General features: G+C 39.2%; 1 protein-coding gene across 1 annotated transcript in view; it reads left to right on the forward strand.

The window, feature by feature from the left end:
- The window catches only part of dok7 (docking protein 7), a 43,998-nt gene that overhangs the window by 23,431 nt on the left and 3,053 nt on the right, over positions 1 to 17,514 (forward strand). Inside the window, exons 6-9 of the mRNA XM_036575286.1 lie at positions 9,371 to 9,478; positions 10,517 to 11,403; positions 16,318 to 16,366; positions 16,489 to 16,562. Coding sequence (XP_036431179.1) covers positions 9,371 to 9,478; positions 10,517 to 11,403; positions 16,318 to 16,366; positions 16,489 to 16,562 — 1,118 coding nt within the window. The remainder of the gene's footprint in view (positions 1 to 9,370; positions 9,479 to 10,516; positions 11,404 to 16,317; positions 16,367 to 16,488; positions 16,563 to 17,514) is intronic.

Consider the following 17,514-nt stretch of genomic DNA (forward strand, 5'->3'; position numbering starts at 1 on the left):
TCTTTGCATAGTGAAGTGGTCAGACTGATTGAGAATGTGTTGTATATAGTTCTATATAGAACCTTTTTGGAGAGTAGTTCTATATAGCACCAAAAAGGGTTCTTCTGTTGTTTGAATGTCAAGCCTTGTAATAATAGCAGAACCCCATTTTGGTGCTATATAGAAACATTCTTTAAAAAGGTGTTGTATAGAACCATATACAAGACATTCTCCATCAATCTGAAGAACCATTTCAAGATGCAAAGAACCCTTCAAGTGTGCACATGATTCTATATAGAACCATTGCCTTTACTACAGAATCCTTTAAGAACCATCTTTTTTTTAAGTATATATGTTAATTGATTGAATTTAATGTGAACTCCTGCAGGTATTTGGTAATTCGGTGTACCGTGATATTAAACACACACAGTAATGTTGTTGTGGCCCCTTCGAGAAGTCCCACCAAACATACACATATCATTACTACAGTATAGTAACTTGTGTTTTTTAATATTAATTCAGCTTTACCTCATGTCTGTTGTACAGACCCAGCTTAATATTACTACTTACCCCCAGTAAAGTGATTAAAGCTGACCTTATTCATTTAATGCAGGTAACATTTCCTGATAAGGTGATTTTGGTGATCAAAATATCCCATTCATTCTTTTAATGCTGGTAGCATTTTTGATAAGGTGATATAGGTGGTCAAAATATCCACCCTGCAGTATTACTGCCATTAACATTTTCTGATACAGTGATTTAGGCTATAAACATATCCTACCTAAGGTTTTATGCAGGGAGCTACCTACCCTAAATATGAGTTACGGTAGAAGTTTTCAACAAGGTAGGACAGTTTGTCAGAATGCTGTCACTGTAATTTAGTCAAACATGCTGTAGTTTCACCTGAGATTTCTTAGACACGCATAGCAGCTCTGCTTTCACATACTTCAACTGTGCCACACGCTCTGATCATGTGATACTGCCCCTTCTCTAAGCGGAGCTTGTAAACAAGCACAACAGCCACAGCGCATCAGAAGGAGGATCAGGCAGAGAACTGTTTATCCCTCAGTTTATCACCCAGCTCTGAGAAGCAAAAATGTCCAGTCTTACGGAAACATTGATATTTGCAGTCATGAATTGTTTGTGTGTGTGTGTTTGTGTGTGTGTGTGTGTGTGTGTGTGTGTGTGTGTGTGTGTGTGTGTGTGAAGTAAAAGTCACGAAAACATCTCAAACTGAAGCAAAGCAGTTTGGCAGCTAACAGTAGCTTGGTGTTAAACTGAAATGTTTACTGAATAATTCACTGTATATATATAGCATACAAAGTATGTTACCTGAACATCTGTTACAAGCTTTGTTTGTCTAGAGTCTGTGTGTCAGCTCGACCCACGTTAGAACTGAACTCATACTGTTTCATGCTACATTTGAAGTTGGAGCAGCTTCCCAGCTCTTGGTCTCAGTGCTCAGAGTTCTGTTTGCCACTCCAGTCCTGACTGCTAATTGTCCTGTATGTTAATGATATGCATCAATAATCACAAATCTATTGATTGTTTCATTGTAAATATTATACACATATTGCATAATTGTATATATTTTTAATTCATTTTATTTTCTTATTGTACTAAAAAGTAAATTATGATATTCTTGAATACAGGAAATTTAATGAAGTATTAATTAGTCAAACCAGGTATCAAATGATAACCACAAATAATGCTGGGCTCCTTGAGAACAGCTTTGGAAGTGGTTAAACAAACACATTGACATGTCTACTTATTGTACTAATATTATTTTATTGTATTATATTATCTGATCCAATAAGCACTCAATGGCCAAAATAAATAAATATTAAAGTTTTTTTTTTTAACATGGTCACATATTAAGCACAACAGCAGGCCACTACTCTGACATACAGATACTTCCACTGATTTTTCAAAATGTTTGCATCATTCGATCCTTAATATGTAAACAGTGGTTTGATGTAGTAGTTTGATGCGAAATGGTAAACTGTCGAAAAATTTACCGGCATGGATTACTTTACAGTGGTGGTGATAGAAACCAGGGGCTCTGTTGAACAGCTCAAATATAGCCATTTAATTTACTATCCAAAACCACCAGTGAACCTGCTGATAATGTTAAAGTAAGTTTTCTATGGGGACTATTTTATAACTATTATAAACTCTCATAAAACAAGGTCCCAGGCAGCACATTTATAGCCATTTCATGTAATGACTTTCTGTTAGGTAGCTTTTAGAGGCATAAGAGACGTCTCCTGAGATGTCTGGTTCCTATGACCACCACTGTGATAAGTGTGATAAGAAATTTTGGAAAATCAGTGGAATTCCTATTTAAAGAGACACTCCAGCCAAAATAAAAAAATGTACCTTTGCAACAACTGTTGTAAACATGCCTACTCGCCTCCTACAGCAGTGCTGCAGTAGTCTGTATAGCAAGGTTTTTGGGTTTAAAGACTAGGAAAATCAGTTTCTCTTGAAGGTGAGAGGAACCTTGAAAAACTACAACTGCTTTGGGGTGGATTTTTGGGGGAGGCTGTTTAATTTTTTATTTTTTTACTAGCTGGTGAAGGCAGATGGATGGCTAACAACTGCTAGGAAGCCGAATATCTTATTGTAGTCATATAACTGTGGTCTTCAAATCATTAAAGACTAATGCTAGCTTAGTGGTATTTATTAGGCTGTAGATCAGTGGACAGAGTAGCAGTCAGGATTGGTTGATACCACTGTGGGTCCCAATGGTTGTATGATGTAATTGCATAATGTATGCTGGGCAATGAATGGAGTGAGAGAACACTGATGAACAAAACATGAAAATGACATATAATATTGGCATGTCATATTAGCTCTTAATCCACAGTCCCATTAAAACAATGCATATTATGCAAAATATTCCAATGAAAACAGTGTTCTCTGAAATATAGTACGGATAAACAATTTTTGAGAAAAACAAGCCTGAAATACAGAACATCATTCAATTGAAAGCAGTTAGCTGTACCTTTTACTGCAGTCATGCAAGCTGTTCCTCAAGATGAACAGCCAGTGCTGCTTTTTCCAGCCAAACATTTATTTCTGTATCCTTGGTTTGCATATTTATTTTTATTTACTAAACAAGCCCCACATTTCAACACAGCATGCTGACTGGTCCAGCTAAAACTGCATGGAGGCAAAGAGTTGTTGCAATGCTTGTGATGTAAAATGTTAAATAAAAACATTGCTTGTGGGATTATTGGAATGTACAGAGCAAAATTCTTAGGTATATTTTTAAAGTCTTGGGTATATTTCATCTTAAAACTCACCATCAATTTGTCTTCATCCAGCCCTTTGCATATTGCAAGATATTACTTACCAAAGAAAACCACACACTGAGAAACTCTTCTGTCTGGATGTGTCTCAATTTTTTTAAGATACTGCTTAAAAACTAAATATGTGTCTCAGCACCTGCATTAGGAGGTCTGGCAGGAGGGTTGAGCACTTGACAAGTTAATGGAGGAGATATAATGGAGTGTCTTGTAAATAAATGAGCAGAGAATGAAGGCCAGTATGGGACTTTATGTGGGTGTTGTTTTTGTGTCACATCTTCATTGCCCTTGTTTCTTCACATTTCTTTTTTTTTTTTAATAAGAAAAGACCTATAATGCAGAAAAGAAAGGATTTTTTTTTGCCACTGAACAAATTCAGTGCGTTCAGTCGTTTTCTCAATGTGTATCATTAACCAGACCCCCAGGGGAAACCACCAGCAACCTTGTTTTTTTCCCCGCAGTTAATAGCTTGTGCAATTACAGTTTTATTGAACTCGACTGCGGTGGGGCGTTTACATCAAGCAGCTGCAGTGGCACCCGTGGCCGTGTACTGTTAAATCACATTAATTATCATTAATGAGTGACAATGAACAGTGATTAAATGATTTATCGAGGCTTTTCCTGGATTCATCTGTCTGGGAATATGATTCACACTTTGATGGCAACTTGGAGTATCAGCTGAATGTGACATAGTGCTTATTTAACACTGAGCTAAACACTTTGTGGCTCGATTGAAGGTTCACCTTTCAAATATTGACCTGTTCCAGACTGATTTTCCACATTAGTTGCCTTAATAACATATTAAAATTTCAATGAATTGTTTGATTTTCTTTATTAATTAAGCTGCCTCACACTGGACCTCTTTGGTGGAGAATTCTTTGTTGGGTTGGGTTGCAAATGCTGAGTTTAGTTAGTGCAATAATGTACCAAGGGCTATGTGGTGGCGCAGGGACAGTAAGCTTGTTCTTGCTGATGTACATGGCAGGCAAAGAATGCTTGGCTCTTTTGCGATTTAAAACTGTGCATTCACAGTGGATTCGTGACTAAAATTAGCGCTGGCATTACTGTCAGTGAGCCGCTGCATAGCCAGAGAGCAGGTCAGTACACAGAAGAACACGTATGCTAGCCAGGGTGTGTGTGTGTGTGTTTGTACATTTCCAGGACAAAAATGTATATAAAACAAAACAATGTTTTTTTTTTCTCATTTGGTTACTGAGGCCAAGGTTAGATAAGATCAGGTTAGTTAAATTGTGGGTTAGGCTTAACTATAAATAATACATAATTACATATTGCTGCTGTCGAAACAAAACATTTATCAGTTTTTGAAATTTGAAAATGCCTGTTGCCTTTTACATTGTGTTACATTTTGGAGATACGAGGTTTTGTTCCGACAGCAGCGATAGACATAATACATAAGGGACATGTCATTATTATTACACATAGGTACATACACACCTACATATAGTACATATTGGACGTTATTATTGTATATAGGTACTTACATATTGCCGCTGTCATGACAAGACATTAAATCTTGAAACCAGAAAAGTGAAGGTAAGATTTTTTTTCCCAAGTAATTTTGGAACATTTCTATTGGTCCATTCATCATGATATTTAAACACGTTGTAAAAGGCAGCTGATATTTTCAAATTCTGCTAAACTATAAAAAAAATGGAGGTACTTTCCATCTCTTGGCTGTAAACATTTTTTTCTAACAACAGTGATAATGAGGTAAAATGCAAATTAAAACTGAAAGCAGTGAATTGTCATTTCACTTTGACCTTATAAAGACAAGATATTTCATGTTTTGCCTTTTGAACTTTTTCAAAATATATGCTTGTTCTGAAACGGAGGCTTGCAACATTTTCCAAAAAAGTTTAAGAATAGTTTTAAATTTAAGACTAAAAGACTAAATTTGAGACTAAAATATTGTTAAATATTCCAAAAAAACATCTTAAACAGGTGATTAAATCATGCTTGGGTATAAAAGGAGCATCAAGGAAAGGCTTGATCCTTAATGAACCAGGATGGGTCAAGCATCGCCACCAAAAAATGGTTTAAAACAGTTTAAGAATAATGTTCCTCAACAAGCAATTGGAAGGATTTTAGGTATTTCAGCCTCTGACTCTGTCCTCAGTTCCCAAACAATTACTGAACAATTACGTCCCAACATGTCTCAAGCATATATATACAAAAACAATAAAGTTAAGCAGTTGAAACATCAAATATCTCGTCTTTGTATTGCTTTCAATTGAATATAGTTTAAAGAGGATTTTCAGATCATTGCTGTCTGCTTTTATTTACATTTTTTCCTACTGTCCCAACTTGCATTAGCATCCATTATGAATGAATTAAGAATGTTCTTCTCTTCTTTTGTAAAGTGACCATTTTGGAGATAGGAGGGTTTGTTCCAACAGGGACAGTATGTGTATGTATATTCATATGCATGATACATGACATTGTAAAAAAAAAACTGTGTGTCAGTGTGTGTGTGTGTGTGTGTGTGTGAGAGAGAGAGAGAGAGAGAGAGAGAGAGAGAGAGAGAGAGAGTGCTTAAGACCATCTCATTTTCTATTTGTCAGATTAGCAGATTCATTGCCAGTTTTATGTGTTAATGAATGATATTTCTCCTATATTGGCGACCATTGCTTCTGGTGTAACTGTATCTCTTGGAAGCTATAACTTGGCAGGTCAAACCTTGTCTTGATAACTTACATAGTTCTGTCTGTGGTATGAGGATCAGATGTCTAATATCACAGCCAGACCCAGCCAAGTACTGCTTAAAGCTGATTGGTGGTTTATATGGGAGATTCTACGCTGTAAAAATTGTTTGTTTACAGGTGTGTGTATCTATTTACAGTTATCTATGATTTATAGCACTGCAGGCTCAGTGGTAAAAAGTGCTACTGGCTTCTGTTCTTTATGTTCCCATTGATTTGGAACAGGGTAAGCCAACAAAGTCTGTGGAAGACCTGAAGGAAGACTAATGTAAAACATTTTGGATGCATAAAAATGCCAAAGCTAAGAGGAGAAGAAACTGAGAAGTAATCAAGATAGAGAGAAAACGTAATATTGTTTGGATGATACCTGTTCTGACAACTGCGAATGGAGGCAAGGAAATTTCTCCTTCTGGAATTCAGAGTTTTAGAAGAATGAACACTTCATTTTTGGTTCAGAATGTCTTTGATAAGCTTCCAGTGCAGAGAACTTTTTAAAATAACTAGACGTATTGATGCTGGATATTTTTCACTGCTCCTCAAACCCCTTTAGAAGCAGCCTTTATGGCATCATTCTCTTCACCCTCAGTCTTTGTCAAATGTTAAATGACTATGTTTTCAGGGGTTTGCATCATGTTTGTACATTTTTCTTCTTGACAGTGACATAGACTGAACAAGCGGTGTTTTCTTGTCTTACCTTCGGAGGTGCCGGCTATAGCAGTGCTGTCAAGGGTGGTTGAATGACAAAGAAGTAAGCATGGTGGTGTGTTTAAGCAAATCCTACAATAAGCACTTATTGAAGTTCAGTACTTGCCAGGTTGCTTGTAACGGATGCCCTTGGCCATGCGCTTCACTGGCCATGAGGATTTTTGTGTATTTCTGCAGTAGAAAAGCGTGATAATTTACATAATAATGGATTGATTTAGACAGATTCAGATCTGTCCTATAGAACCTCTAAATCAATTCATCATTATAGGACACCTTAGGCCAAAGAAGACATAAAAATGCAGTGCAGCAGTCTTGATGGATGCTAGAAGTGGCGTGAAGCTGCTCATGCACCTGCATGAACATCTAACAGTAACAAAATCAGTGGCTGGGCTTCCATTCAGACGTTTTGCCATAGAGTCTCACTTACAATGTGTGGATTTGAACCTTCAGTCGTTCCTGGTAGAGCAGTTTTGACAGCCCTTTGGCAACTGTAGATGTAGCCCTAATAGGCTGGCAGGAGGAAGTTGTGGCCTATTTAATGAGGGGTTTAGTCGCTGTTCCACTTCACGGTCGCATATCAAACCTCTATGCCAGGCGTAGCATTGATGACTGTGCCACAATTTGCATACTACCATACTAAATAGTATGTTAATAGCACCACTGATGGTCTACTAATGTGACATACTATTTAGTATGGTATATGTGGTTTGAGACGCAGCTAATAATTTAATGGAGTGGAAACACGTGACTTTCTTTCCCACTAAACCATCGCTTATTGGAAAAATCTGATTCCATTACCATTTCTCATTTATCGATAAAGTAACTTTTACACTTCATCAACAAATGTAAAAATGTTTTTGTGATATTTATGCATTTTTCCATATTTTGCTTGGTATTTGGCTATCCCATCCATTTTCAAAATTCAAGAGGTGGATGGGAAACCCTCTGTTGACAGGTCATGGAAGACCTGTGATATTAGCAAACTTTAAGCAATGGAACAGTATCAATGATGGCTGGTGGGTCAGCTCAGCAGGAGGGACCACTACTGCAATGTTAGATATCATTGCATTTAACAAGTTGCAACAAAATCTGATTTGTCTGATTAATTCTGTGTGTCTGATTGTCTAATTAATTCTATTCTGTGTTAAAAGGGGAACTAAACTAAAAAGTAGTTTGTTAAAAGGGGAAGAGAATACAAAAAATCTCCAAGGCAAATGGCCTCTCTGGTCACAGGCTCTGCATATTTTAGTGGCCGAAATGTTGTGGCCTGGGGAACCAGGCAGTAGGCAATGTCTACTCCCTGAGTCACTGTTATCGCTGTCCCAGATGTTGGTCTGTCTAGCGGAGGGTGACTTTTGTACCTGAGGCCATTAGGCTGATCAGCGACATTTCTTCTTGAGCTATGTGAACCACGCTGAATGACTTGTATAAGATACACGCATAATTATCTATTTATTTCCTGTTTTTATATTTACCTATTTCCTATTCTTATTTTGAAGTTGCTCAGTTATTAACTACGACTCCTGAATACAGAAAGTTTCATTTCATAGATGAAAATTCAGTTCTCACCTGGGTGTAGAAAACAGCAAACCCCCTGGTGGGCTTCTAGTGGCTAATGATACGTGGAAATAGCAGCCATGTAAACATCATGTGTGGATGGTGAGTGATCTTTCTTCGACAGGCTCTGTAGTAACTGTACCACCATGAAAACTGAACACCACACCAGGTTATGCCGGCATACATGTGTTGTGTTGACAAGGCTTTGGCATCCCGGATGGTCTCTCAGACTGCCAGCTTTCTCACCGTCCACTAGCCACAGCTCTGGTCCAGCAGCCACAACCAAAACTGAAGGCAATCCTGATATGGCTGCCACACTCAACTTCCCAGCTGAAGTAGTGAGTCCCTCAGCGAGGACAGCAGCAGAGGTACTATGGTCTGGCAGTCCATCAAGGAGCCACGAGCAAAACCTGGTGCTTGCAACTCTGAATCCTAGATTCAAGAGAAGAAACCATAGCCTATAGTAGGTGCACGAGGGAGTATCAACTGTCCTTCACACCTCCTCTGGCAGTCAGTAGGAACGAAACAGCCACTGCCGAATACCCATCTTATTCCTTTAATCTCGCCAATCTTCGCTGTCTTTTCATCTCTTGGCTGTAAACTTCTCCGCCTTTCTTGGGCTCTCTTCTGTTTTTACGCCTCTGTTGCTTTCTATCTCTTGCTTACGCTGTAGTTTTTTTCCTCTTCCCTGTCTCTCAGCTGCACTTTTTATCTCTAGCAGAGATAATTTATTTATTCTCCTCTGAGTTGACTTATTATCTTATCAGAGCTGTTTGGGAACAGCATCTCTTGGCTTATTCTACAGAGAGTGCACGCTGCCACTTTCACAGCCTGCTTCACAGTTGTTTTTCCTGCCTCAAACCTGAACGTGAATGTCTCAGAACAGGGAGTAGGAGGCAGAAGTGATATATTATGACTTCATTTTCAGAGTCTTGTCTCTGATAAGACGAATGCATTATCAGAAATAACGTGTGCATGGGTGTACGTTCATGTGTATCTCAGAAAGAAAGAGTAAAAGAGAGAGAGAGCAGGAGAGAGAGAATAACATTGCATTTGCTCATTTGGTTTAACGGTAATTGAATGGTTTCGGTTTTCTAGACCCTGCTGCTAACCCGTGCTCTGTGGAGGAGAGGATTAGTCAGGAGGCCAGTGAGCTGGAGAAGCGCCTCAGCCTGCTGTCTGTCAGCAGCCGCCACAGCAGCTCAGGTAAAACACACACAGGAAATGGACACTTTATTTTGATGCTCAGTTTGTTTAACTGACACTAACTTTCAACTAAATATGTATTCAAGGAATAGTTTGGCAAAAACCAAATTTATGCAGTGTTGCTCTTATTCCAAATGTAGCTGTTCAATCAGGAAAATTATTGTTGTCTGAAGTTTGCTTCTTAAGTCTATGAGGCTAATGTAGCTAACAAATGGAAACTTGTTATTCCACCGGTTAGGGATGGGAGGTATACGGATAAACAGTGAATACTAATGTGGGGTTGTCTCATGATATGGATTTTTCCATATCTCGGACACCGTGATAAATCCAAAAATGCCAAACAACAAACAGCCTGCTCTCAAGACAAAGTGAACATTGGCAAACCACTTATATAACTCATATAAACTCACCAAAAATGACATTCAACTGCGCATTGAGGGCTGCTTGCAGTAAGCTCCTGTTAATTAGCGTAGTCTGTTAAAGAGCTGAGCAATATGACAATATTTATCATAATTGTGATAGTCACAATGTCACAATGTGCTTTTCTGAACACATCATGGATCTTGTCAGTACTTACATGTTTGATTGCAAAAGGAGTTCTTTTAGTCCTATGTAATTGGATTTATCGTGTTAAACGAATAGAAATGATTTAATTTATAGTTTTTGATAGCATTTTTAAATGTGGGCTTACTTTGTCTGTCCTAACTTATCAGTTGTCAGAAAAAATAAATATTGTAAAATGTATTGTAAAAAATTCTTGAAGTATCATATGACATTTTGCCATATCAGCTATCTCCAATCACGTTTTATCATTACTTTAATTAAATGAATTAATTATAAATGCTTACTGATATGGGCTGCTCTCTGAATGAGATTCTGCACTTGGGGAAAAAAAGAAAATAAAAAAGTGCATCTTTTATAGTAATAAAAACAAACATGGTAGCACAAAGATTGTTTGGTTTTAGTTAAACATTTCCTTTTTCAGCATACTCACAGAAACACTATTTTTTCCTTTCTCTGTTTTTCCTGAATGGTCAGCATCCCACTCCAGTTACAGCACTTCCCTGGCAGGAGATGACCGCAGTATATCCAGCTCCTCCTCTGACACCAGCCGCTCAGACACCAGCAGTCGTCTGTCAGCCTGGCCCGACCCAGTCAGATACCCCACCCCTTTAGAATCCTCACCAATGCTGTCAGGAACAACAGCACCAAAGCCTTTGAGTGCATCTGTCAGTGCATCCAGCGATGAGCGTCTGTATGGTGTAATGATGGGGGGACTCCGCCCTCCATCCAAACCTCCACCACCCAGAGGGCTTCAGGAGACGGGGCGCCAGAGCTCAACCGACAGCGGCATTGCCACAGCCAGTCACTCGTCATATTCCGGAAGCTTCTCATCCTACACGGGCAGCTTGGACACTGGGCAGGGGGAGGCGGATGAGTTTGGGTCCCTGTATAGCCTCGTTTCAAACATCCCAGTTCAGAGTGCGAGTGTGCAGTCTAATACAAACCCCAACCTCAACACAGGCCAGAGACTTTTGCCACAATTCCAGAACATTTGTCCCGTTTCCCGGACACCATCAAGAACATCTTCTCTGGCACCAGAGAACAGGCCAGTGTGTGTTTGCCCTGTTTTCGGTGCATCCCAAGAGCAGACCTCAGAGTACCAGGTGCCAGGTCACGTCCTGCCGCAATATGACACCCCCCGTAGGCTCATCCAGCTCCACCCCTCAACTCAGGACACCGGGGCTCCACCTGCCCCAGACCGGAGGCCTGAGCCTGGGCTTTCAGGGCCTTCAGGAACTGCAGAAGCTGCTCCCAAACTGACTGCATCAATGAGATTAAGTGGGAGTGGTGAAGGAATAGCAGCCCCTGGAGGTTCCACCACACAGCGTCATATGATCTGTCCCATATGTGGAGGATTGAAGGTAGTTTTTAAAGGAATGGTTCAGCGAAAACTCAAATTGTCAGAATTTTCCATTTACCCAGCTGTGTTCAATCAGCCGAGACTAATTTTTACCCGATTTTCTCCCCAATTTAGTCGTCTCCAATTCCACCCGCTAGTTAGGACTCCCCCAATCACACGATGCTATCAACGCTAGGAGGGTGAAGGCTAACACAGGCTTCCTCCGAGACCTGTGAAGCCAACCACCGCTTCTTTTCAAGCTGCCGCTCACGCAACGTCATTGGACAGCCGAACGCGCTCGGAGGAAAGCGCCAACCGCCAGATCTGTTACGTCAGCTAACAGACGCCTGCGCTGACTAGCATCGCGCTGAGTGATGGGGGGAGAAGGAGGGGCCATCCTACCCACCCAGAGAGAGCGAGGCCAATTGTGCTCTCTCGGACTCCCGGCTACGGATGGCTGTAGCATCACCAGGGATCGAACTCGCGATCTCCTGATGATAGGGCCAACGCTTAGACAGTTGCGCCACTCGGGAGCCATGGCCGAGACTTTTTTGGTGTCCAAAGTTTACTTCTTTAGTTTAGCAGTGGAGCTATGAAGACAATGTTGCTAACAAACACTAGAAGTCAATAGTCACCCAGATCTTTTCTGCAGCTACATCCCTGTGCCTTCTCTCAGACCACTCAGACCAAATTCAGGTATGTATTGCAAATACAGGTTGCACAAACATGCGGATGTAGTTAGGGGCCTGGACTGAAGTCAGCCATTTTAGACAATAGTGTTTGGGTGACTACTGACTTTTAGTGTTTGTTAGCAACGTTAGCCTTGTAACTCCAGTGCTAAACTAAATAAGTGACTCAGATGATTGACTACATCTGAGGTCAGTGGAAAATGGTGTCAATTAGATTTTTCGCTAAACCATTCCTGTATGGCTGCATGAACAATTATTTGTTGAACTGATTAATTTATTAACTAAATTGAGTAGTTTCAATTGAATTGACTAATCAGCCATTATTACTTCTGCTGTTTCTTCTCACTTTACCCTGTCACAGCTTTGCCACTTTTTTTTTTGTGAGAACTTATTTCTTCCTTTATGGTGCAGTGAAACAACAGAACCCCCCACACTTACCGTATTGTGTTGCAGTCTGTCAAAATGACAACGTATATGAACATAATACAGCACTATAGAGCACTTTTATTTTTAAATAGACAGTATGTCTATGCATCTTTTTCCTATAATCAGCATCAACAACTAACAACTTTGTTCTTTAATTGTTAGAAGTTGAGCTGATGCTCTTTCTGTGTGAAAAATGTACTGTGAGCCTATTGAGTTGCTCAAACATTCTAGCAAATATAAGAAACTGAGAGGCTGTTTACACCTTGCATTAACATGACTTTTTTGATGATTCAGTCGTGTTTACGTTTCACTTGACTGCATGAAAAGCCAAGAGTTAACATAATCAGGATGCATTGTGATTGGATTATGAACAGATCACTCAAATCACATTTGGAGGTAGGCAAGATCTTTACCACATTCAACACAAGTGTAAATGGAAAGCATATCGTCTTCCAAAAAAAACCCCTGTATCTCGATTTTTCTGCATTATTTGAACCGGCAACTGTCCTTTAAATCTTTATGTTCACTTTAAAGTTAAATTTACTATTTTGTAAATACATGGTTTTTGGGCAAGCAACAGTATTCTATGTCTGCACATAGTTACTTAAGCTAAAATGCATCTGCAGAGTGCTGACAAGCTGACAAGCAGGTTAGAGGATAAACGAGGGAACGCAATATGACTTCTTGTGGTCTGGGCTGATGAAAGCGTCCAAGCCAAGCTTGTTGATTTGTATGGCAATGGAGGAAAAAGTAAACAGAAAGTAAATCAGAAATGACGCATGTGTTAATGTGCTTTTATGTGGGAAAGTAAAATCAGACCTCATCTGGTCACACTGAGGACACATTTTAGTAAAAATTGTAAATTGAATCCGGCTTTGATCTGGACATAAAACACATGTTAATGCAAGGTGTAAATAAGCTCTGAGAGATCATAACATTAAAGAATCCATCTTTAATATGTAATGGTTAGTTTAATAATTGAAAAGACTCTCTGTCCACCACTGATTTTAATGAGATCTGACTTTAAAGCGGTAATCCTGCTGATACTTTTTTCTCAGTTAAACTGCCGCTTTGGCTGAGTTCAGTTGTGGTTTATATGCACATCAGAGAGAGACAAAGCCTTTTATTCACAACGAACTTTAGCTGTGATGAAGAATCAGACTTTACCCTGTTCTCTACTCTTTATCTTAAAACCCCACACTCCGGCTTTGTCTCGCCTCAAATCAGTTAGCTGTCTGTTTCAGACCTGCTCCACCATCATTCGTGTGCATCAGGAGGGAAGCAGGCTTGCTGTGTGAATTTAAATGCATTTCTCATCTCGCCTCTGGCTGCCAGCAGCAGAATAATCTGAGAGCACAGTAATTACCATCAAAAAAGGACTTCTGCATCACACAAACAAATGGCCCAACTTTTTTGCTCAACCAATCATTATTTCACTCCATGTCAGACATAAAGCTTCAGAAGTTCAGAAAAAAAAATATTACTGGGAGGCAGGGCCACCTATAAGGGTGAAAATAGGGGGAACCTTTCAGGGGCCCAGCCGCTCGGGAATGGGGAGCCCAAGAGACCAAGTGTTGTGCTCAGAAAATAGGACAGTGGAAAATAATATTTTTCCTTAAAGTTTACCACTCCTCAAAGAGAAAATATTAATGATGCTCACAACGGTATCAAAGCTGATCCTGACATATTTTAATAGATCGATATTGACTATGTTAAGTCTGATCCAGTTTTGATCTTTTGTTATATGCAAGACCCTCTCAGACATCTCCACAACCTACAGCAGTGAGATGCATTTTCAGAAACTATCAAAGTGGTCTGAACCACTTTTGTCTGTGTTGTAAAACCATTTTAAAATGGAAAATTCAGACAAAAATGCAATTACGGAAATAATGTAATAACTGCAAAATCACTAGATTTGATCTACCAGCGTTGTATTAAAACACCATTAAATCTGCATGTGAAATGCAGCATACTGTGGAGTCCAAAAGACTGAGACCACATTGACCATATTGAATTTTTTCTTTAAAACCTGCCATTAAAAATCAGACAGTTCTAGAATCTTCACAAATTTAAAACAAAGGAAAGTTATCACAATTAAAATGAGGAAGAAATATTTAAAATTCTGCACTGTTTGTAGGTCACTCTTCAAATTGAGGCAAATTTGTGAAATTGGCCACATTAAGATCTTCATACAAAAAGGTCATGTTTTTTTAGTCTTACTCCTTCCGTTGAAGCCCATGTTCAGACGACTCTCAGGTGGATCTGATCTACTCATCAAAGCCTTTTGCACAAACTGCACAAATGCTAAGAAATTCTGAAATTCATGTAAACATTTGAAGATTCTTCTTTTCACTCAAAGTGTTATGCTTTGAGTGAAATATCATTTGTAATGAAAGATATTGTAGTAATAAATTGGAAATTAATGCAAAATAGAAGCTTTTCCACCAGTGGTTTTAGATTTTTGGACCCTGCTGTATGTATAGGGCCTGCAGTTATTATGCATTGAGTCTATTTTTGCTGCTTGCCATGAGCACGCCAGTAGAAGAATGCATAAAATAGCATTTTGCACTCGGTACTGGTGTACAAAATTCTACAAACACTTCACTGCCATGTCTAGTATTACAAAAAGACATTAAGCTTGGTTTATACTGATGCATTGATGCAGCCTTTAGCAGTAACAGCATTTTCAACGCTAAAAGAAAGGAGTAGGCTGCTGCACGCAGGTTACAGCCATATTAAATCATAGAATATTCATACACTATAAATGGTTATTTTGGTAGTGTATGAATACATATGTTACCTTACTTGAATTAGATTGGTACTAGATTGACACTTGAGGTGTGCCCTGTATGTACCTACGAACTACATATCTACGACACGAGTTACCAAATTTTGCAACTCCAAGCCCGCACAGCTAACCACAAACGCCGCTGCAGCCCACAAAAAAAAGATTTAACCAGCCCAGTCATTTTAAACACAAGCAAATATAACACAGTAATCATTGTATCATACTTCACTTGCCTGTGAGTTTACACAATATAATAAACTCCAAAAAAAAATCAATTTGAAGCCACTCATCCATGAGGGATAAATTTTATCAGAAAGACAAAAGCCCACTAGCAGTACCAGCACGGCCCACTAGAGGGCCACAGTCCACAGGTTGAAAACCACTAATCTATAAAAATACAAATGTCGGATAGGACTCAAGAAAATCTTAGAGGATGTCCATTCGGTAGAATTTTTCAGGGGTCCAGACATGGCTTTGTGCTGGCCTGATGGGAGGAAGGATAGCGTATCAGTGATTTGCAGTGCCACTCAAGGGCCTTCAAGCTTTAACAGGCTAAAAGTATTTGGTCTTGTGGTCATTACTGATGTTTGGTTACTCTTTGGTGGCTGGCCGGATTTCCTGTTGGTGTCCATTTGTTTTGGTTGACGTGCAATATAAAGTGTATTTGTTCAAAAAATATGTGATACACGACAGCATGTATTACTTAATCCTGAAATGCTAGCACTGCAAATAATGAACTGCACCCAGTTAGCGTTAAGCAGTTGAGCTTATGCTAATTGGCCTTCTCCATCCTGCAGTCATTGTTAGCATGTTTGTGTGAAGGATGCCTTTAAGCCATAAAGGAAGAGCAAGCAGCACTGTTCCTTATTAAGTCACAAACCTGCAGTTGTAAGACGTGTTTGTTGTTCATTATCATAATGAACATCAACAAAATGCATTTTTTTCTAAAATGTAGGCCTGGAATGACCTTTTGTTTTATATTGCTATGCTGTATTGCTATAAGACTAAAATCCTTGATGGTTTCTCTTAATAGGTAATGCCTTCTACACCTGCAGGAATCTACCCCGTATCTGCTCTACCTGGTAAGGCCTTTTTATTTGTATAGAAATAAGCTTATTTTTCTTTTCAGTTCACATTTGTATAAAAATGGCAGTTTGAGTAAAGGCTGTTTTTGGCATGTCTGTGTCTTTACTGCTGTTTTTAGACAAACCGAAGCATGAGTTCAGCAGCAGTGCCATGTCTGCAGGTGCTGAGGGCACAAGTATGGACATAACGGAGGTAAACGGTTCTAATATGTTTCTTCTTCTTTAGGCGAATGTTAAGATGCTGAGATGAATTTCCAAAATACATCATCTCAGTAGTTTTAATAATAATGTTACAGTGAGCTTGCTAGTAGAATGCTTATGGAAAACTGGGCTGAATCTGTGTTTATTTTGGTCCCACTGATCAGCCCTTTACAGTCATTTTAAACCTTTGTTTGTTGGGATTTTCACAGACAGACAGAAGTGACAAGGAAGAGAGAAAATAAAGCGAAACAAAATAAAGAATAAAAGAATAGAATATCACTTGCTTCAGTTACAATTTGCAGTCAAAGCATTACTGCAGTAAACTGATCCTTTTTCGCTCTTAAGGTGTATTTCTTTCATCTGAAATATCTCAGGCATGATGTCTGTCCACTGATTTGGTTTAGGGGCGTTCAGTCTTAAGCTAATTTCTAGTAATAGCCTTCACGATAGCTTTCTTCAAATGTTTGCAGACATTAAATCAAGGGTTTTAATAGGCAGTTTGCTGCAGTAATAATATCTATCTAATAACGTTGTTGTGAGGATTTGATTGCATTCAGCTACAAGAGCATTAATGAAGTCATGTACTGATGTCGGATGGTTAGTTCTGGATCACAAACGCCACTCCAGCTCCATACTCATAGGTATTAGATGGAGTTCTATCACTCCAGAGAACGCATTTTCACTGCTCCACAGCCCAGTGCTGGTGGGCTTTATACCCTTCTAGCTGATGCTTGGCATGGGGCATGGTGAGATTAGGCTAATTTGCAGCTGCTCTTTTCTGTGGAGATTATACAAGCTGTATGTGCACAATTGAACACCTGTGTCAGCAGTGAAAGCACCTTAAAGTAAATGAATTCAGTAACTAGAAGGACTGTCTGGACACTTTTGGACAGTATCTGTCCTCTGTCTCTCTAACTCTACTTTTGACCCAGATCCTCCTTTAA

The sequence above is a fragment of the Colossoma macropomum genome, unplaced genomic scaffold (assembly GCF_904425465.1).
Source record: "Colossoma macropomum unplaced genomic scaffold, Colossoma_macropomum, whole genome shotgun sequence".
In the NCBI taxonomy this organism is placed as follows: Eukaryota; Metazoa; Chordata; class Actinopteri; order Characiformes; family Serrasalmidae; genus Colossoma; species Colossoma macropomum.